Here is a 22,662-nt window from a genome sequence, read left to right as displayed (position 1 = left end):
AACTACAAAGAAATCTTTATGGCTCAACGTTTGGCAAACAAAATATATTGATTTCTTTTACTTTGTTGAATAAATATGTAAAGAGGCATGTCAACAAACAATTTGTTCATACCGCGTCTGCATTTTTGGTAATCGGCGATAAATGTTAAGTCTTTATTGCAAGAGTGTGTTACGGACCCTTCTGTTAAAGTCCCACTAGCTGTATGTTTTAGTTTAATTTTTATAATTTTACTTTCAAGCTAAAATAAGTTCGTGAGAATGTACTAAGTTACGTTTGCGTATACACTCTATTATAAACTACCCTGTGGGACTATATATGCAATTTTGAACAAAAGATTACACTGCGATTAACATTAAATCGCAGTCCCATGCAGAAAAGCAAAAACCATGGATACTTTTCATATCTGCACTAAAATCTTCACATAAACTGCACAGAGTAGTCCAATGTAATGCATAGAGCAGAGGTGAATGTTTTCAACTGTGACATTGTATGTTCTGTTTCCTTTGTAATATTACCGACTTTTGAAAATGGCGGGAAATCAAAATGATAGTCAAAATTTAAATTTACTTGTAAAATGTTTCACAATGGAATATTTCCTAATGCAGCAAAAGCCATATCCCTTCAGAGGGTAGAATTCAGAGAAAACCAGGAAAGAATAGGAAGATATTTTGAGGTGAACAAATTTGAAGAGTTACAGCTACTGGAGCTTTTATTAAGCTACTCGGTGTCTGTTACATGGTTCAGTATCTTGTCTGTGACGAGTTTAATCAAATTCGGAAGGGTAGGTAGATGAAATAATGAGTACACCCTGCAAATTGTAAACATACAAAAACAGTGACTGTTATGAATTTCAGTGTCAAATCATAATCTTACATATCATCGTGTTTGATAATTGAATAATGATGTTCAGGATAAAATGTGTATATGACATTGTTATATGGCGGTTTTCTACACACAATGGTTTCTAGATTTATGTAATACTACATCGAGAAAACAAAAAACAATATGTTTCCCAAACTTGACTTGCCAATCTTCTATTTACTAAGAGGCTCCTAAGTTTCATACGATCAGCTTTCAAACAAACAGTTTTCTACATATACGTATTACAAAAAACTATATCTTATAAGCTATTCAAATTGTGTTTCAATAGCATAGCGGTCAATAGTTATCAATAATAGTTCAGTTTTTTGATGAAAATTATAATTGTTGTCAAAACTAAGTCTTGTATAAAGTCACAATTCTCGTTTTTGAACATGGTTGCCTCTGGCAGACTCTGATGATTAAAACTGTTGTCGACCGTACGTCTGAAACGAGACGCATAATGAGGAAAAATACAAATAAATAGTTTTGAGTACACGCTGGAAGAAGAGTAGTACAAAGATTCTTTAGAATCTTAATAGACTTATCATTCACGTCCACCACGATGTTATTATTTTCTGTGTTAAGTTCCTGCTGCGAAACCTATTCATTGGACTGGGTTAGGACTTGGTTTTTTCCTTTTTCTTCTCCCAGTCGTCGCATAGGTCACGCAGCTTTTTGTCTCGGGCATCTCGGACAAGGTAAGGCATTCGAAAGATGTCCATTATCCATCCAACTCCAAGTAGACCAAGAGTGCAAATGTACAAAAAACCCCAGCCTTGCCTATTCAGGTAAAATTGGTGTAACCCTGTAGAAGATAGCAGAAAAAACTCTTATGCAAGGTCTTGTCGGAGTTGACAATTAAAATGAAAAAGTCATCGTTCGTCACTTTAATTTTGATTCTCTTACCACTTAACAATTGTTAAAATCCACAAAAATCCGACGAAAATGCAGGAGTGTTTACCCTTTAAGTAAATAAAATTTATGGATTTTATCCCGGCAAGATCAAGTATTCTCCAGGACTAATAATAAGATTAAATATTCTTCCATTCTCAGCAAAACAGCGCTCTCCTACGGACTTACAGCGATTTTTTGTGTGCGTGATTGAAGCAGATGATTGCTACGGGGTTATACCAGTCTCTTGTAATTTGAACGCATTTGGCGAAAAAAACTTTTGAATCGTTGTCTGAACATTTTATTCAAGCAATCTATGCAATTGAATTCAAACTTTCCTTTAATAATTCCCCTGTCGAAATTAAGAATAAAAATCAGGGCTCACTGAACGAAACCCAATGTGTACCTACTTTTGAAATTCAAAATGGCCGCCATTATGCATCCCTGTGTTAACTCTATCAGATTACATTTTCGATTTTCACAAAATAATCCAGATGAAAACTCTAGTACTCTGTAAGCTTCAAGATGAACCAACACAAGCAGTAGACCAAGATAACACCACTTTAAAAGTTAATATATGTGCCTGAGGGGTATCCCTCCTTAGGGAGCCGTCATTATTTACTGTCTGGGGGCGAAGGAATGTGAGGGGGTCACTCAAAATATTGAAAACTTCAAGGGGGCTTGCTCAAAATGTAGAGAGTAAGAAGGAAGTTACTCAATTTTTTGTACGAAGTAAATTGAAACACCTCTCACATTGCACCATTGCACACATCAATTTCTCAAAATTTTCGATGCGAGAGGGGGGACACCCTCATCTTGTGCTCTCCCCTTTGGGTGTTCTAACTGTTTTTCTTAGTGAAAAACACACTAAAAACACCTGTCACATTGCACCAGACTACACCATTGCATACATCAATTTCTCGAAATTTTCCATGCTAGATAGGGGACAGCCCCCTCTGACGCTTTCCCCCTCAGCCTCTGGTGTGTCTCCCCTGTACTTTCAAATTCTGCCAAGTCAGATATCCTTGTGAAAACCCTGTCATGACACCATTCAAATTAAAAAATACTATATGGTTGGATATAGCGTGAGCTTTTATATCTGCATTGTGTTGTCACCTTGAATTTCCTTTTGTTGGTTTCACCTTTTTCAACCGCCATGAGATAACCGATGACAATCTGGCAGGGTACAGGATTTGAAAGGTTTTTACTATTGCTGTATATTTATACATGTATTGGTATTTTACTTTGCTAAGGGAGTAAGTAAAAATTTCTGAGTTAGAGGGGGTTACTCAACTTCATCATAGTTGGCAAGGGGTCACGCGAAATTTCGGAGTTTCTGATGAAATTCCTCCGACCCCTCGTAAATAATGACGGCTCCCTTAACTTGATTTTCAATTCCAATCACCTTCTCAGATCACGGTTACCCAATAATTCAGATAACAGTATAATCTGTCAGTAAATCAAACATGAGCTCAGAATCATGAACGGGCTACAATTGGTGTTCCGATTTAAACATATGGTTTTTGTCAAACTCAAAGTCCGTTTATTTCGGAACGGCATTCAGGTACTAAGAAATGCAATGATGCCATGACGAGCTTAGAGTGTGTCGCTAGTCGTGGGCGGATGCTTCAAATCATGTTTTCAGTTCGTGCTAGTACGAACTACTTAATCTACTATCGTCAATGGATATTACATTAAATAGGCTGAATGTAAATGCAACTATTGAGTTCCCCAGCATATTTTTATCTGTTATTGTACATGTGTACAGACGAAGAAAGCGGAAAAGAGGAATCGGTTTTCTAGCATTTACAACTTAAAAAGTTGATTATAGGTGGTAGCGTAAGAAGCAGGGAAAATAAGAAAATAACGCTAAGCTCTTGAATTTCACACCATGAAAACAAAGTCAAATATGATCGCAGGTAAACATGTCAATTTCGAAGCTCCTTAAATGAAAATTTTGGCAATTTGTTCGATGTAAAACAAAATCGTCAAGGAAACTGAATGGTTAACATTGCATTCATCACAGCGGCTATTCTGTCCACCTGTATAGTGATATTGGCATGATATTCTTACCTAACCAGCCAAATATTACTACCAAAAGGTAAGCGTCGTCTATACGGTACACTTTGTCCTCTTGCCCAGCGGTAGCTATCACGTCATCTACAAGCCACTTCAACCGGAAGAGATCATATACCCAGCCGATACCAAGACATCCAAAGGTGAGGAGGTAGAAAAAACCCCATTTGGATCGCCTGAGGAAGAAATGATGGGCGCCTGTCCAGCCTAAAGGTATTGCCAAGGCATAGGCATCAAACAGTAGCATAGTGCGCTCCGAGCAATTGTCTTTGATACAGCCGAACTGGTGATTTTCGTTTTCAAATTGCTCTGAACACTTTCCCGCCATTATTTTAAAAGTTAGACGGTACGTCTTCTCTTTCTGCAAGTGAAGTCTTAACTTCACATCATTCGTCGCTGCATAAATACACCGGTAAGCTTACACACGGTCAAGGCGTACAGTCCGCAGTGACAATTGACAACCGAACACCGCTATGTTTATGATCTCGAAATGACAGATCCAATATTTACGACGTATTGTCGCACTGTATTTGACCAGTGACGCAGACAGTCGGTGATGAACGCAGTTTTCGCCTCTAGAGGGCCCTACTACACCGGTTCCTTAACATGCGCGTTGTTATACAGTGCAACCGTAATTTGGAGCAAGGATTTTGATGCAATCTTGCGGGTTATCTTATTTTTTTGAAGACAATGATTTCCTGCTCAAATTCTGCGGTGATTTGGAAGCGCTCTAAAATTAAAAATTGATCGGATAGATAAAACTATGCGAATCACATCATTCGAATTAAATTCTTAAATTCAATTTTTTTCAGACCATAGATCTCCTTTCTTCAGAGTTCTCGAATAAATATGGAAAGTTATTTTTTGGTTTTGATGGGGAGGAGGTTGTAGACAGAAAAAGTAAAGAAATGAATACCGTTGACAGAGAACAGAACAGAACTGAATTAAAGATTGTAAAACTAACCAACGAAAAGACATTGTCACTACTGATGTTTATTGAATACTTTATTCATTGACTTTTGAACCGGTTTTCGATATTGCATATACAGCTATTTTATAGGTACTTACATGTTGTACGCGTTTTTGATATATTTTACGCATATAAACAACCATTTGCGTACAGCCTTACGCAGGTTTGGCAATCCTTACAGATTTGCCATTTGTAATTTTAATTTCGCCGTATGCCAAATAGGGTTCCGTGAGTGTCGCGGGACACGTACATCGGCTATTCCATCATACTAAGACACGATCGTCCCACTGGGATGGAGAAATCGGCATTTATGTAACCTCACTTGATAGAAAATGTTATAAGCCTATTAAGAAGAGCGATGTCACTTCTACGACTCTCCTAAGAAAGTATGTAAAGTTCTGTCCCGGAAAATACCATTTTGCTGGATAATTTGTCCCGTCAATAGAATTTGGCAATCGGCACAAAACTGAGTGAAATTGCGAGATCTCGCAAGGCTACGGAAAATTGCATTTTTCCGTAGTCGTGACAGTACAGAGAACGCAGGGGTCAAAAACCGCATCTTTCTGCGATGTGGTATTCGAGAACGTCGGGCCGAAAAATCTGGGTCGACAGAGTGCAACCCGCGAACTTTATAGTAATAACACTAGCAGGTTTTCTTTTCTTCGTTCTTGCGGAAAATGAGGAAAAATATGTACTTTTGCAAATTAATGAAAGAAAAATGACGTTCAGTGATTAGCGCTATTGCGTACTAAAATGCCAAATATTCTGCTTGTCAAGACAGCCGATGCCAAGTGGCAATTGTTATTTTTGAAAACTGAATTCTGATCCGGACTTATAAAATTATCCAATCGTTTTGTAGCAGAAAAATGTTCAAAGTAAGAGCAACTTGAACTGCGTACGAACTATTTGGAGCATTAAACAAGGAACATTTCACCTGCGGTACCTGCTTGCCACGTTGCAGACCCAATAAGCTTATCATGATCAATCGCCGGATTGCGAAAAAGCTGATGGAAATTCGAATTAACTTCCGTTCCGTATTCGAAGTTAAAGCAGTCAAGAATTGTTTTCAATCCGTCTTATATGGAGACCAAAACAATTTCACGCACTTCCGCTAACTTGAAATTTTGAGGGAGAAATCAACTTGTGAAAACAGTTGATCGATCTTACGGTACTCTGCAGTCCGTTACATCATGAGGTGCAGATGTACACATTATACGTAAAGCGGCTGATGTACCCCTTCATGATAATCTGATTTATATTGAAATGATCTTACGACATTCGCTTTTTTTTGCGACATTTAAGTAAACCGCTGCGTGATGGCACTCGGAATGTGTCATTGCGGACAAAGGAAGGGCACATATTTTTGAGTAGACGATCTGTGTTTGTTTTTCAGATTTCGTCCAAAAACCTACCCGCACGCGGACGGCAAACAAAGAATTTATTTTACGCCGCCTACTTAGTTTCTCTAGTACCAAACTATGCACGACAATCCCTGAATTTTTTCTTGATTTGGTGAGAGAATAGCTGAAAGTTGCATTAAGGAAAGTTTGAGCAAAAGTTTTAAGTCGTTCACTTTCGAGGCGCGTGTACTAACTTAAATTGACGCATTTTGGCTGATTTCAACGTCCATACACGTCGTTACACGATGTGGCCTCTATCATGAATGCCATAGAGTCGCCATTCCCTTTAACTAAAGCCCGTTGTGAATTTATTACATAACGGATCGATTCCACTCCGTCCAATTACTTTTCCACGATTGTTTTCGCAGGGAAATATCGATTTTGCTCGGTGATTTCGGTTAGATGAATTGGAGAAAGCTGATATGTACTTCTTTCCATTGAAGTATATTTTAATGTTACAATATACGTGTACATTGTGCATAAGACGGAATCTCACGACCAGACTAGGTTCAAATCAATGATTTCATTTTTGAGTGATTTCAAAAGCGTAGCCGTTGCATGTTTGTTTCTTTTGAAGCCGTCTGGTAGGGATGCAATACAACTGTTTATATAAACATGATTCTGTATTATTGCATTAAAATTGGGTGACGTTCAATTTTGAACTTCCTCAAAATAGCTGCATCAGCCTATTGCGCATGCTCCTTCCCTGATGAACGCTGTAGTGTAGTTCGTTTGGCCACAAAGCCCTTTTAGAATTAATTACTAGTACTCTTCTCAGTCTGAACTGTTTAAGGATCCCTCAAATATATGCTGATCTTTCTTTCCTTGCAGACTTTTGGAAGCACTTGTGCCGAAAATAAAGGGTGTTGTCCCGGATAATCTAATACTCTCCCCCCGCTGGTCATTGTACGTATGATCTCTATTTTAGCAAGTGAGTTTTGCTCCCTCTCCTTCTTGAAGATATAATTTGAACCTCTTCTTTCAAGGAGGTATTTCATGCAAGGTCGGCTAGTGTGAACTATGCTTATGGTACCTAGGACTACGTGAACGATCTTTGCCTTAGAATGTTAAACGTGGGCCATCTTGCTGTTGGATAACCCAACATGACTGTAAGAGCGCCGCCTGTGCCGAATTTACAAGTTTTCAGAGCCAGCATAGGGTATTGCAAGCATTTTTCGTCCAGAAGTTAAGAATATGATCAATAAATGTTGCGCATTAAACCTTTTTTTTCATTATACAAGTCATATATAATGTCGTACTATGTAATGTGTCTATTGTGTGCCTATTTCTTTACCGACGCTATCTCTGTATAGTGTACAACTTAAATAGTTTTCAAATCTACCAAATCTACATATTATAATGAATGACTTAACCTACAACTTTAATTAAATACAGATATGTCGGAAAGGACAGGACAGGAAATATTGTCAATACAGGATGAAGTGTTCTTTCAACCCGAAGTTTGAGTCAGCGTCAACCTCCGGTCATTTCTAATGAGTTTAGCATCTGTTAAAACAGTACATCACTCAACACAAGACTGTGACGGTTACTTCAAGGTTGTGAACGTAAACAGTCTTAGTGGGCAATAGGAAACTACAATCGTCAAGGGAATAAGCATAGAAACACAGTGTAGTCTTGGAGGTTACTGTGGGGTTACTACAGTTCAAGTTAATTACTACGATGAAAGGAAGGCGTTACACAAGTACAAAGTAATAATATATATATAAATATAAATATATATACATATATATATATATATATATATATATATATATATATATACAGTATACACACATATGTTTGTTTATGTAACTTTGTGTTCGTATGTGCATATATGATGTATGAACGTAAGTATATCATATTAATGGCAAGAGACATTAATTGAAACTATATTACACTATGTTATTAGGTTCATATTTTACAGGACTATGAATTATTGAAAATACCGAACACAATCAATATTTTCACTAATGTAAATTTACCAATCAAGTACTAAAATGTCATGCTAACATAGAAGGTTTCTTGTAATTTGATTTGGTTTATTTCAAAAGCGCCCATGATGATATGAAAAATTCATGTCTTCAATCTACTCTAAAAGACAAGTTAAAGGACATGTTTTGATATTCTTTGTCCTTCTAAAACACCAAAAAGGTGACCATCTCAAAAGTTGCTACCGTTGGAACCGACGCACTAACTTTCAAATTAAAGGGAGAGAGAGAGAGAGAGAGAGAGAGAGAGAGAGAGAGAGAGAGAGAGAGAGAGAGAGAGAGAGAGAGAGAGAGAGAGAGAGAGAGAGAGAGAGAGAGAGAGAGAGAGAGAGAGAGAGAGAGAGAGAGAGAGAGAGAGAGAGAGAGAGAGAGAGACGGACAGAGACAGAGACAGACACAGACAGACACAGATAGAGAGACAGACAGACAGACAGACAGACGACGACACAGAGACAGACAGACAGACAAACAGACAGACAGACAAAGACAGACAGACAGACAGACAGACAGATAGACAGACACAGAAACAGAGAGACTGAGAGACAGAGAGAGAGTTAGTGAGTGAGTGAGAGAGACAGGCAGACAGACAGACAGACAGACAGAGATTGAGTCGGTTGATTCGTATTGTACGCTCTTTAAGAATTTGAAAGTATATCTTGCGACGGCATGTATTTTTGCGTATGATTGATAATATCATTCATGATAATATGATAACTGATTGCACTTTAATGTGCTGCCTTAATACTATCATCTTCAATTTACACAGGGTATTGAACATTCAAGCGGTGAAACAGTATTTTACTCATGATGCAGAAATAAATCTGGGAAAAGAAAATCAGAGAGAGGTGTGACCCTGATGAAAAATTGTATTTTGGGTATTGAAATTATTGCATGGGGTTTATTCCATCATGAAAGATGTTTTACATATCCCGATCGAAATATGAAAGGTATAAATGAGACTGCCTAAAGAACAATCAATATCGCGCCTTTTATGATTAATTTTGTAAAAAGGCGGCTTTATCGACCATGAGATGATCGATCTATGCCGAAAGCGTTATTTAATACATACACGAATTTTCACTTCGTCTAAAGTCGTGGTTTAAAGCAAATTCTTGTTTTAACGCCGAGCGTTTATTCAATGTGCCGTTGACAAGGACTTTGTGATTGTGGAAGACATTATAGCGTTTCGGAGGAAAAGTGTCATTTGGTGGAAGGTTAGTACCTCGAGATTCATAGTGTGACGTATGTTTGAAGTGAAGTGTAGTGCAGTGTACGGAGCAATTCCATGGTTAAAGGAGGGCCCTGTCCTGTACAGCAGTTTTCATGGCGGTGTACAGAAGTAAATACTACATAGTTAAGATAGAAAGCGCCTCGAGGACACATATTCGGGCTCGCTACTAAACTTTACAATTCTCTTCTCAAAGCTCTTAGTGTAGAAAAACTTTTCACCGGCTTAATATTTCCGAAATTAAAAAAAATTATTTTTTTTCCATAGAGTTAACACAGGGACGACGGCAATTTTGAATTTTAAAATATCAGTAAATTAGGGGTAATTTGTGTTTCTATAGTGACATCTGATTTTTATTCTTGATTTTGAAAGAGAATAGTTGAAATATTCATCAAGAAAGTTTGAACAAACGTTTAAGTCTTTCAGTTAAGAGGCGCATACTGCCTTAAATGAGTGTATGTATGTATGTATGTATGTATGTATGTATGTATGTATGTATGTATGTATGTATGTATGTATGTATGTATGTATGTATGTATGTATGTATGTATGTATGTATGTATGTATGTAGTGTATGTATAATGTATGTATGTATGTATGTATGTATCTATGTATCTATGTATGTATCTATGTATGTATCTATGTATCTATGTATCTATGTGTCTATGTATCTATGAATCTATGTTTCTCTGTATCTATGTATATATCTAGGTAGGTAGGAAAGTAGGTAGGTAGGTAGGTAGGTAGGTAGGTAGGTAGTTAGGTAGATAGGTAGGTAGGTGGCCTAGCTGTCTGTAGTTATATATGTATCTACGAACATGTATACAGACGTACAAGTACATGTATATGTGTACGAATGTACTTAGCGTGTATGCATAATTTTATACATGATGAAAAAGGATTGCATTTTTATTTGGTAAAATGCTAAATTAAAAGTTACATATTTGTCGACGTTGCGTACTTTAAACTTAATGTACAATGCACTTTGCAGTCCTTACAATGTGCTGCCTTTTCCTTTCAAACTACTACAAAACATATGTTTCGTCGTCGTAAATGCCAATACATTCATCTACAAGTCGTGGGTAAAAATATCAGTCCATTTTTGTTTTATGAATAGCTATGAATGTTTTTCAGAAATTAGGGAACCGTGCACAGCTGTACTAAAACCAAATGTTAAATGAATTTCGCATTAACTGGAATATTTAAGAGCCCGTTATTATGAACATGAATGCACTTATCATAGAGAAAAATGACATTGTTTGTTTTCCATCGAGAGGAAGGTGTAATTAATCAGAAAAATACATTTACAGTTGTTTGGTTCATCATCTAATTTATTTCTATCATAATGAAATTTAGGGGAGAAGCTACATGGACCATATAAAGACGAATTGAGAAAGCATTCATTATTGGCATCAATCAATTGGTCGTTCGAATATACGAAACTAAAATTTGCGATTGTCTTTAATATTAGCAAATGATTTACGACCGACGGATTTTAAAAAACAACCAGAAAATAGGTGTACGGGCAATCGGTCACTGATATAAATTACACTATCACTCTTACTCCATCAATCTACATTAGCGACAGGAAATGTTAAATGAGACATGTTTACGAGGGGTCCATCACTCTTTTAGACAAAACCAAATCCAACCTCCACGGGAGGCACCATTGGGCAGTGGTTAGGGTACCGGTCTCATTATCAGAGGATGGTGAGTTTGAGACCAGAGTAACGGACTCACTGTTGGAGGATGGTGAGTCAGACTCTAGCACGGTGTTGTGTTGTGCCCTTGAGCGAGGTACTTTACTCTTCATTGGGTACCTCATCCTGTAATTGGGCATTGCTTTTTTGGATGATGGATTAAATAAAAACAAAAAAGAAGCGGCGTTTAATCTGATTTTCTTGATTAAAACCGGAAAATCGGGATAAAAAACGCGATTAAAAATACTAGAATGGAAGCAATGACTTCATAACTCCCTTTCTAGTGTGTTAATCTCATTTTGTCCCAATTTTCCTGGTTTAAGATTGAAATAAGGTGGTTTTGTCTTTTAATTCCGTGTTTTATCCGCTTTTCTTACAGTGCTCTTATTGTTTTATAACTCCTCTTGTTGAGCGTGCGCAGTTGCAACTTTGAACCAGTTTCTACTGGCTTCGTGATGTAACACAATGTTTCATCGGTCCTGATCGATGTAGTCGACTCCGTGTTTTTGTACACTTCAGCATAGACTGGAAAAGACGACGATGTTGAACTGAAACAAAAAAATTGTTAACATTATTTGCCATATACATGGAACTTCAGTTGTGACAAATTATAAGCGTTTTCAACCGGAAACACACGTTAAAATTTATTGTATCGCAGAAATTCCGTTCGAGTGAGACAAAATCGTGGTAACTAATTAAATAATTAAATTAGTGACGAAAACACTGTACGTTCGATAGCCGGAAAAGTTACGTTAATTCAATCGGAATAATTGCATGAGTTGACATCTTGACCCACATTAAGGTAGTATGCACCTCGAAAGTGTAAGACTTAAACTTTCGCCCATACTCCGTATACCTCGATGAAACTTCCGATGGTCTCTAACCCAAACACGAATAAAAATCGGGAGTCACCTTGCAAAACTAACATACCACCTAACATTTACCGATATTTGAAATCTCTATCGCTAGCTGTGTTAAGTGTATAGAGAAAAGTAAACTTTTCGATGTTTTGAAAAATGAACTACAAGAGCTTTGCTATGAGTCTCTACAAATGGTAGAGCAGAAAAGAATTGTAAAAAAAAAATTAAATTGTAAAAATTTTGGAGTCCGAATATCTGTCCCCGAGGTGCATTCTACCGTAAGAAGAGACTGAGTTGTCATATCCCGTCACAAAAATACGCCTAGAGACAATACTGTGCTATTTAAAGCACGACAGTTGGTAGAGTTTGGAGTCTAATTTCCCTGTTATTGTAGTACCACTGTACGACGCAAAGTGCTACTGCCGAATAAAGCAATTTCACGTTGCCCTTAGTTGTGTTTACCAGTATCCTTGAGGAACGCAGTTTTGTTTTATATCCCGATCGTAAATAAATATCTTCTTTGGAGAAATTAGATTTTGTTCGAGCGCATCTTTGGGACTTATACAATTGATTCGCAGAATATGGGTCCGGAACAAGTTCATTTTCTTTTGATATGAATTAATGTGTCTCTTATGCACGTCGGTGGCCTGTTTAATAACAAAATATCGATACTGATGCTTGGGGTTATCCATATATATGTCTTCATAATTTCTAGGCAACGTTGAAAGTTTTCCCGAAAGTTTTTTTCTCCTGTCTTGATGTTAATATATGCGGAAATCCATTCAAATGTATTCTTTTGTGTACTTAATTTCCATAAACGCACCAATGAGAAGGCTTCACGCTTACATTTGAATTCACAGCATAACAAAAATGTCGCAACGTCGCGTTTTTAGACATCGATCAATTTCTATCAATTGCGATGCCGCGCGACTCTTTAAATGGAATTTATTGAACGATCTAAACGCCTCAAACGATATCTGATATCTTTACTTCCCCAACTGAATAAAATATTGGCTATAGCGTGTGTTTGTTCCCGTGAGGGTAACCGACTCAGTGGCTCGCTATGTCGTAACACACCAGTGTCCACGTGACTCTCTGTATCTATCAAACCGAGGAGTTGATAGGCACCGGTGTTTTTATTACTTATAAAAGAAAGACTTTTAAGAGCAAAACTGACGTTGTAATTAAAATTTGATGATACTTATAGTCCGTTACGATATTAATCTTCAATTTTTTGAATAGCTAATTACGTTAACAAACCAACATAAAAAAGTGTATGGAATGATATTTTGACCAAAACTGTACTTTATGCTTTGAAGAATTTAACAGGGCTAGAGACACTTTGTGGCTTTTTAAATGCGTTTGTGATCCATGGATATATTATATGTCTTAGCATTAACATTCATTCCCTGATAAATATTAAATTAAAGCAATAGACTCCGCCGCAGGCTAATATACATGCTTACGAGATTTTGGCATGCGCGACATAAAGCACGGCTGCCGGGCGAGTGCAAAATTTAATTTTAGATTCTTAGTTGTGATTCAGTAAAAAAACAGAGAAAATTGATGGTGTGCAAACTCGGTGACCAGATCATCGTTGGGACTTCGAGAACTGATGCAAAATTGGGAACTTGTTTCTTTTATAATTGAGTGAAGCGCAAACCAACATTACTACGAGCAACAAAGGTACGGTGTTGCGAATTAACACGCCCTCTGCGACACATTGTAGTTGCGAGCTGTAAAGAGACATCCTACCACGTAATATTTCAGAAGAGAAGCAATCGGTGAATCAATTACAAGTACCTAATCGTCATCTCTGAAACCAAAATGCAGCCCACTCCTTGATTACAGCCACAGATGGATTACCATGGGATTGAACTGTATCATAAAGCTCGATAGAAAAAGCTACAACAAAAAAAAACACACAGGCCGTCGCTATATATAGAATATTCTAAACACAGTACGATAATGAAAACTCCGGATCTGCTATTCAAAGACTGATACTCATTGCGATTGAGGCAGGCATATGTCTTACTCGAATTTTACTGAATACGGTGCATGAATGTAAAGGATGTTTGCTAAACCGGATGCTACATAGGAATGAATCTTCTTCGAGTTAGGTGCACTCTGATCTCGCTTATGTTCTGACATTTATTAGCCTTCTTGCGACGTCTCTAAATCACTCGAGCGGAAGTACATTTTGTTTTATTACGCATATCACGATGGTAGGATAAGGATATTGCTGGATTATGCAATTTAAGACACTCGTCTCCATTTTACTACAGCGGTTACTGGGAAAAACAAGACGAGCTCTGAACGCTAAAGTAGTGACTTCGACGGAAAAACACGAACCAAAACAAAATTGATCACATAATGTAGATTGTATCAACACTTGCTATCATTATGAAAAACTCGTGCCGTCAATCTTAAGATTTTATATCATGATAAGAAAAATAAACCATATGTCTGATTGATAGTATCATATTACATATATTATGTTTGTAAGACACGTCTCACATAATATATTGAGTAAACTCAATATAGTCGAGGAATTATACATCTTTCCTTGGTTAGTTAAGATCTCATTTTTGTTTGATTATAAAGTTTTCTGACTCTCCAAAACGTTGACTCTGCATGGATTTCAAATAACCCGACATGTCGACATAGCAGTATTTTATATAAAAATGTTCACTTGAAAAATTGTAATTTCAGATGTGTCCCACCGCGTGAACGAGTGAACTTTGACACTACAATGAATAGCCCTACACATTGATATAAAACGTAATAGTCATGCGTGTTCATGATAACGTATGTATGTATGTCAGTAGTATGTATGTATGTATGTATGTATGTATGTATGTATGTATGTATGTATGTATGTATGTATGTATGTATGTATGTATGTATGTATGTATGTATGTATGTATGTATGTATGTATGTTTTATGTATGCACGTATGTATGTATTTATTTACCTACATATCTATGTATCTATCTATCCATGTATGTATCTATATCTATGTGCAGGCACATAGGCAGGTAGGTAGGTAGGTAGGTAGGTAGATAGATAGGTAGGTGGGTAGGTAGGTAGGAAGCTTTGACGATAGGTAGGTAGGTAGCTTGGTAGCTAGGTAGATGGCTGGGTAGGATGGTTGGACGCTAGTTAGATAGGTAGGTAGGTAGGTAGGTAGGTAGGTAGGTAGGTAGGTAGGTAGGTAGATAGGTAGGTGGGTAGATAGAATCTTACTAAAGATTCAAGCGGAATAGGTCCCTATTGTTATGCAACACATATTGGCTTACTTATACTTAAAGACATGCCCTACATTCGCAATAGCTAAGGGGCAGTGGATAATTAAAACATGCGCGCGCAACTAATTGCGCCTGGCCTCAACCACCCCCACCCCACCCCCCCGCCTTCCCCTGAACGAAAGTTTGGGAGAGCGAAAATTAAATCAAGCCTCATTCTGTATCAGCATACCTGCAATCGGCAATTATGTCGCTATGAAATTGCAACAAATTATAACAATGCGGTCACACGCCTGGTGACCGAATCTTTGAAATCTGACAAAGACGAACCACATACCGAACAACATGAATATCAAAAGAATGCTGGTCTAGCGCCGATGCCGCACTGGCTGTGTACACGCCAAACAATATACCGCAACATTTTTCGATACATGAAAACGTGTAGCGAGATGTTGCAATATAAAAACATGTGGTGCACTTTTTGCGCACGGTAATCAAAATACAGCCCCCCCCCCCGGCAGAAATTGCGTTTAGCGTGCGCGTATTTTAATTATCCACGGCCCCTAAATTTCTCACTCGAGACAAACACTGCACAATACGCGCTTTCTTTAACATGCACCTATTGTAATCAAGCATGTATAAAATTGTGAGTACAAATATTCGGCTTAATATCCTGTAACTGTATACTGTATGTTATAATAATTAACATATGCTTCAAAACATCTCGCACAGTCCCTCTATAGAGGTACTGTGCATCTCGCTCGATGCCTTAGTAGGTTTAAGCCGTTCATCAATTCGGCGAGGAAGCCATCTTTAACACTGAACCCACGCCCATAATTGCAGGGACAACAAAATCTGACGACGTTCAATACCTTAATGTCTTGTTTGAGATCATGATATCACTGGTGAAAGTAACAAGTGCACGTCTCCAGAACCGATATACATATACAACCATTTTCAGTAATAGAGCGCGAAGCCACTGCAGTGAACTGCAATAAAACTGCTTACACTAATTAGTTTCAGCTGTAGCCGTGGCCACTTTGGTGTTGAACAAGGCTACTTGATAAAGACCAAAAAGTCTGCTTGTACAAAGGCAAAACTAGCTCTGTCTGAGGCTCAAGTTGTAAATGAGAGTTTACGATTGGCACCCTGTGTTCAAGATTAAGATACAATGTAACATTACCAAGCACTGGTCCATGTACAAATCTTTTTTATTTCAACTTCCCCAGACAAACTGTCTGCATGGGACATACAATGTTGTCGACTTTGCCAGCTGGCTACAGCTGAAACTAATCAGTGTGAGCAGTTTTATTGCAGTTCACTGCAGTGGCTTCGCGCTCTATTACTGAAAATGGTTGTATAAGTAAACTTGAGTATAACAGATAGCTCCCAGTGTTGTTCGTAGCGTGGTCTGGTAAAAGCGGAAGGATAAATTTGCACACGTCTACTGATCTGGTTGTATATTTTCTGTTTATTCTGTTGGTAATTTTGAGAATATACAAAATACAAAAATATAATGCCTTGTGTGTTTTTGCATGATCGTCGCCATACGACTGAGCAGAAAAATATGATGACATATGGAATTTTTCTGCTCAAACGTATGGAGACGATCATGCAAAAAACACACAAGGCATTCTATTTTAAATTCACATGACAACCCAACACATGTCCCTTTCTGAAAATACAATACTAATGCACATAACTTACGTTTTTTGGTAGAATGCGCCTCGGGGACAGATATTCGGAGTCTCAAACTTGTACAGTAAATTTTGGCTCTACCACTTGTGGGGACTCATTTTGAAGCTTGTGGAGTAAATAAAGTTTTCTTCGACCTATTTATCTAAAAATCAATTTTTTGTTCTTCTCCATATAGTTAACACAGGGAATACGGCCATTTCTAATTTCAAGTGTCGGTAAATATCGGGTAATTCATTTCTCTTGTACCAAATTTTGCAATGTGACTCCTGATTTTTATTATTGATTTCGAAAGGGAGTTGTTTAAAATTCCCTTGCGGAAAGTTTGGGCAAAAGTTCAAGTCTTTAAATTTCGGGGCACGAACTACATTAACAAAATTACTGGAGTTGTGGTTTCTTTGACATCGATGATGATAATTTTGTTCCATAGTTTTGACCATCCTTTTACGCCTCATGTAGACCTTTGACCTGGAAACTGTTAATGATTGTACACTTTTAGCCCTGTTTTTGACTCTAACACAACGGTTTAAGCCCATAAGCAATAGGGTTACTTTGTGTTTTTCACCTGTACCCAATTAGGGGCAGTGTCTATCGCTCTTATTTTTGTTATTTTGGGGATAATGACATTTGCAAGTGACGCTTGAAGTTTTTTTCGACAAAACAAATATGATTGCAACTATTTTGGGAGCAAGGTGTCAGATAAAAAATGTGATTTCAGTTAGGTAGGATTACTTTGCTTGGACAGGGGTTACAGTTTACGCATAGTGACATGCCTTCTCTAGCGAACGGAGCGAGCTGGAACAACGTGATTCATATACCATTAAACCTCTGTAATAAATTATTGTATTCGCCGTATTTGTTGCATATGTGCAAGTGACATGCTCGGCAGGAGAGTTGATATTTTTATGGAGATATGACGGATAGGATGGTTTCAGACGTTATTAAGGACAGGAGGACCGTGTACTAATCATGCTATAAATAAAACTTTTTTATTCTTTGCAGACTAGTTCAGCTGAAAGATGTCCGTTCGCACAAATGCCAACACCTGTTTGGTGATGTGAGCACTCTGGCAAACAAGAAAAGACCAAAATTAAAGTATTCCTCTGATTTCGTTGGGCAACTCTTCGCCGGCACGTACTTCGAAAACACCCATTAAAGAATCGGCATCCCCTTGACTCTTCCATACATCCAGAGAAATGGCTCCCGTGTTCGAGTACGATCTGAATCAACCAATCCACGCTGTGGCACCTGCTGTCCTCGGTCTCATCGTTGTCATTGGCGTTGTAGGTAACTGTGGCACTGTAGCCGCCATTCTGAGCCAATCGAAAATGAAAACTATACCAAATATGTATTTTCTCAACATAGCACTGGCCGATCTCATGCTTGGTGTGGCGATACCTTTCCTAGCCTACCAGTTCTCTCAAAGTCGTTGGATATTTGGCAGTACTCTTTGTAAACTTACCCTTCCGCTGGATACGCTCAATCAGTTTATAACTGCATATACTCTTATTATGCTGGCCGTAGATAGATACCTCGTGATTGCCCACCCTGAGGCAGCGGCGCGGCTGCGGAGTATGAAGCGTGCCAGAATTGCAATCGTCGCCATCTGGATCGTGGCTGTTCTGTTCGCCCTGCCAATGTGGCTTTACGCCTCCGTGGATTCCCAAAGTAGCAACCGGGTGAAGAGTTGTTTGTATGTGTGGCCACAGTACTACGGCGATCACTGGCACGTCATCTATACGTTCGCGTGTGTCTATGCAATCCCTCTTCTGATTGTTTCGATTCTTTTCATCCTTGTTCTGAAGAGCTTCACAAAGGGGCGGTGGAAACCGGATGGGGAGGGAGCTAAACCAAGCAGGAAGCCAACGAAGGGGGTTACTAAACTAGCTGTATTGATAAGTATTATTTACGGCGTTTCATGGCTGCCTTACTATCTTATCCTCCTAATCAGGATGAGCAAAAAACCCGATAGCCAAAGCTATGACGCGTTTGCCGCCTACATTGCCAGTCGCTGCTTCGCTCTCGCCGACAGCTGCATCAACCCACTAATCTACATCCTCTTCAGTGAAAACTTCAGGCAGGGATTCATCAGCATTGTGCCTCTGTGGAGTGCCAGGGACTCAAAGGGCATTACGGGGGAGTACAGGAACTGGATCCTCAGAAGTTGGTCAAGAGATTATCGACGCTCAAGTGTCGCCGAGTCGGCCAAATCGTACCCGGTAATGGATACTCACAGCTTCTCAGTGCTGGGTTTGACTTCTGATCAACACAAGGCTCGAAGGCAGAGACGTCGTACGATCTAGATCGAAAAAGGTCGCGTCAGATTTTCTATCAGTCTTCGAGTTTAGAGGGAAATGTAATCGGGGTAATTGCTTTTTCGTGAAAATAATGTGATACAGAAAGCCAGTCGGTTGTGTCGACGCTTTTACTGCTGTCCTCCAAATTACAATGTTCAGAGGTCTAAACACGCTGAAGATGAACTCCAGAGTTAAACCAATCAATGATGATAATAGAATTGAAACCAAACTGAGGGAGACTTTAATTACATGTGGGATTTCACACACCAATACTTTTTTGGATAGCATATCAACATAGTTATATCTGTTTAGGTCAGAATGTTCAGTTTAAGTCTTTTTGTGGTAGACCCATTGTGTTACGCAAAAATATTTTTACGATATATCTTCGAGAGGACCGGCGTGAGAGTCCTTTACATTCTCTTGAAAGTAATTCAAACCTCTTATGGTGTGTGCACGTAGTGTAAGTGACATGCCCTAGGTTTGCGGAAAGCACGTTTTCAAAGAGTTGCTGTGACAATCGCTAGCATCAGAGCCGCATTCGGGGATCTCTGTGATGACTACAACGTCATGAATTCGTCGACCAGACATGATAAGACGCTGAGAAGGTTAATTGATAGATTGCATCGGTGACGTATCATCGAAGGTGACAGTCACCGCCAGCAATAAGACACTTCATGGGAATCTTGAAGTACGTAAATTGACGGGCAAACAGTGAAGAATCTCCCCAACAGGATGAGTTTTGGCAAAAGAAATCCGAGACGTGTTTACTGACATTTCACCTAAGTAGTCCACAAGGTTCAAGAACATGAAATAAAACTAGGTTTCCGAGAGTATCTGCCTGCATGTCTTTTTAATTTTCTCGTTCTTGTCAGCATCGAAATTCCTGATGCCCAGAATTTAGTAAAGAAGATTACACATTGAACAAGTTTAATGTGCCCGACCTTTACCATGAATTTATCCGAACGTTAAGGAGAGCATTATTCCATACATTAGGAATTAAGAGCTGACATTTTCATCCAGCCTGTGCAGCATGTGCTATCAGTACATCCGTACATGTCCGTGACGTAGTTTATATCCTGATGTAAGGAATGTTCACGGAAGAGTGCGTGTCCTCAGAGACCAGATCTGTCCCCGCGAGAAAACATCACATGATAAAACAAGGGCAAACGCATGACTAATTACAAGCTATGCATGGCCCTCTTTCGTACAAAAATGAACACTCTTTTATGTTTGTCCGCTCTGAGGAGGCATATTACCGACCCAAACACCTTTTTAAGAGACTGCAATAGAAATCTATCAATTACAAAATGTGAGCAATTCAAAGGAACACGATGTAATATAACCCTCTAGGGCATTTTATGCTACCATTCAATCACTTCGTAATTCCTCGGTGCACTTTATTCGAGAAGCGAATGATGTAATAGTGCCTGGGGGCCTAGTGTGAACTACCCGTAAGTCTCATTACTACTTTAGTGTCGTCGGCCTCGGGAAAAGCAACTGAAACGTGAAAATGGCGAATGGAAGGCACAATTACAACAGGTGAAATATATTCGAACACGGATACAAATTTTACTAGGGACCGTGGTGAAAACATAGATACGTGGTGACAAGATGATGATGATGATGATGATGATGATGATGATGATGATGATGTTGATGATGATGATCGGGATGTCGGGTACTAGTAGTTAATCGCTCATTGGCAATTGGTCAATGATTGCCTAGTGCCCGGTATAGACGTTTGTATGTGTCAAAAGTATTGATGAGCGTGATGAAGAGTTGATTATTAAATTTATTTAGGTTAGAGGGCTAATTCTGACCATCATAATATCTCGCAATACAGTGTAATATTGTTTTCATTCAAATACAATTTACAATTTTAAAGTATTTTGTGGTGTCTAGTAAGCCAGCTTTCCTGCTTAAAATCCAATCAACATCATCATTATCTCTTGTATGTGAGCGAGGAGGCTTTTCTGAAATTTGGGAAGTATCGTAAAAGGTTGCACTTTTCCTATAGTTTGTACACACGCTAGAAACCAGTAAGTAAAACAAAACAACCAATCGCGCTACCGTGACTGGCACTATCTCCAAAAGCTGTTCGAAGGCGACATGCACAATCTTTGCCCACAACACCGTGTTTATCATGATGTACGTGCACATTTCAGCGTCATCATCTCCTTCAAACCGTTTATGTTTTCTCAATTTAGGACGATAGTCGATGGAGCACAGACGTAACAAGGACGTTATCGTATGTAGGATTTCACTGTATGACACGCAGAAAACAACTATCCGAATGAAATTTTATTTGTCAAAAAGGTCGGCACATTTAGGATACGAGGACTCCCTACTTTCGATTGAAAGTCTCGAACTAATTGCCGTTGTGTCAAGTTACAATCTTATTCAACCTGTGTAAATTAAACCACTCACATTACTCAAGATGGTGGAAATGTTTCTAAGATCTAACAACGCTTGACGAAAATAGACTGAATCAAAATTGACGTGTGCAGAAAGGATAGATGTTGGCACAAGATACCAATTAACTTGATAAAAGGAATAGATTTGTTGAGGCTATGCTGAGTGCGTCTCTTGAATTCACATAAATTGCAACAATCAGAACGAAGCGAAGAAACAAGGACCTACCTTGCATTTTCATGTAATACGTGTGGTCGATGTCTTCTTTCATAACTCTTGTAAACGTTATGCGAAGTCACATTCATGTTTTTGAAAGCAGGAATAAGTCGGTCAGCGTGCGTGTGACAGCACCGTGGCGAGGATAGCATTTTAGCTGATTAAAAAACGTCGAATCATTAAAATGCAGCGAGTCATTCTTCGATTTCTTGAAAGCCTTCCGTCTGGTTGCAATATTTGAATTGTTACGGTTCATCGTCAACCAAAGCAGGAGTTCACTTCATTATCCGTTGGCCGTCTGAGCGTTGGCTTACCTTTCTTTCTAAGCTGTTTCGTCTTCGAGTCGACTCTCTCAGCCTAAGTACTCTCGCGTGAACGATGAATAGTTTCGAGAAATTTTAGAAAATGTCCCCTTGGCTCGCTAAATGATTATAAAGACACTCATGGGTGCAACAAATGCCTATTAGTTCGTTCAAAGGAAATAAAATTGATTTAAATAGCGCTACATGGCTCAACATGATAAGAATTAGCTAATTTTACAAGCAATAAAAATAATCTTTTTGAACCCATTTGATCGTTCTATTTAAATATACACCAAATTGAGCACTTGCACTTGGAAATTTGTAAGAGGGGAAATACACGTTTATTATCGCCTTCGAAGCAGTTACTATACGCATCTATGTTATGGATATATGAATTATAAAATACAAGTGTTTGTTTTGTGTCCATCCTCGATTACTGAGGATCGTCAGCGCATGGTAGAACGTGGATGAATTTAGCAGTATTTCGTTCTGTATGCTAATACACTGAAATTATTACGAG

The 22,662-nt window shown here is 38.5% G+C and overlaps 1 protein-coding gene and 1 long non-coding RNA gene across 2 annotated transcripts; one reads left to right on the top strand and one right to left on the bottom strand.

The window, feature by feature from the left end:
* Nucleotides 1–683: 683 nt before the first annotated feature.
* On the bottom strand, nt 684–4,321 carry LOC139121695 (uncharacterized). The gene is made up of 2 exons (XR_011549334.1): nt 3,827–4,321; nt 684–1,667 (listed from the first exon to the last, which is right to left on the bottom strand). It is a non-coding gene; the product is annotated as an uncharacterized lncRNA (long non-coding RNA).
* A 4,928-nt stretch (nt 4,322–9,249) lies between these two features.
* On the top strand, nt 9,250–20,042 carry LOC139121693 (somatostatin receptor type 5-like). The gene is made up of 2 exons (XM_070686779.1): nt 9,250–9,401; nt 17,918–20,042. The coding sequence occupies exon 2, from the start codon at nt 18,112–18,114 to the stop codon at nt 19,216–19,218; it is 1,107 nt and encodes a 368-aa protein (XP_070542880.1). The 5' UTR covers nt 9,250–9,401; nt 17,918–18,111; the 3' UTR covers nt 19,219–20,042.
* Nucleotides 20,043–22,662: the final 2,620 nt, after the last annotated feature.

The sequence above is a fragment of the Ptychodera flava genome, chromosome 21, assembly GCF_041260155.1.
Source record: "Ptychodera flava strain L36383 chromosome 21, AS_Pfla_20210202, whole genome shotgun sequence".
In the NCBI taxonomy this organism is placed as follows: domain Eukaryota; kingdom Metazoa; phylum Hemichordata; class Enteropneusta; family Ptychoderidae; genus Ptychodera; species Ptychodera flava.
This window is presented reverse-complemented; position numbering and strand designations above follow the sequence as displayed.

Excerpts from the sequence above, each read along its gene's own strand:
- LOC139121693 (XM_070686779.1), top strand. The coding sequence starts at position 18,112 with ATGGCTCCCGTGTTCGAGTACGATCTGAATCAACCAATCCACGCTGTG.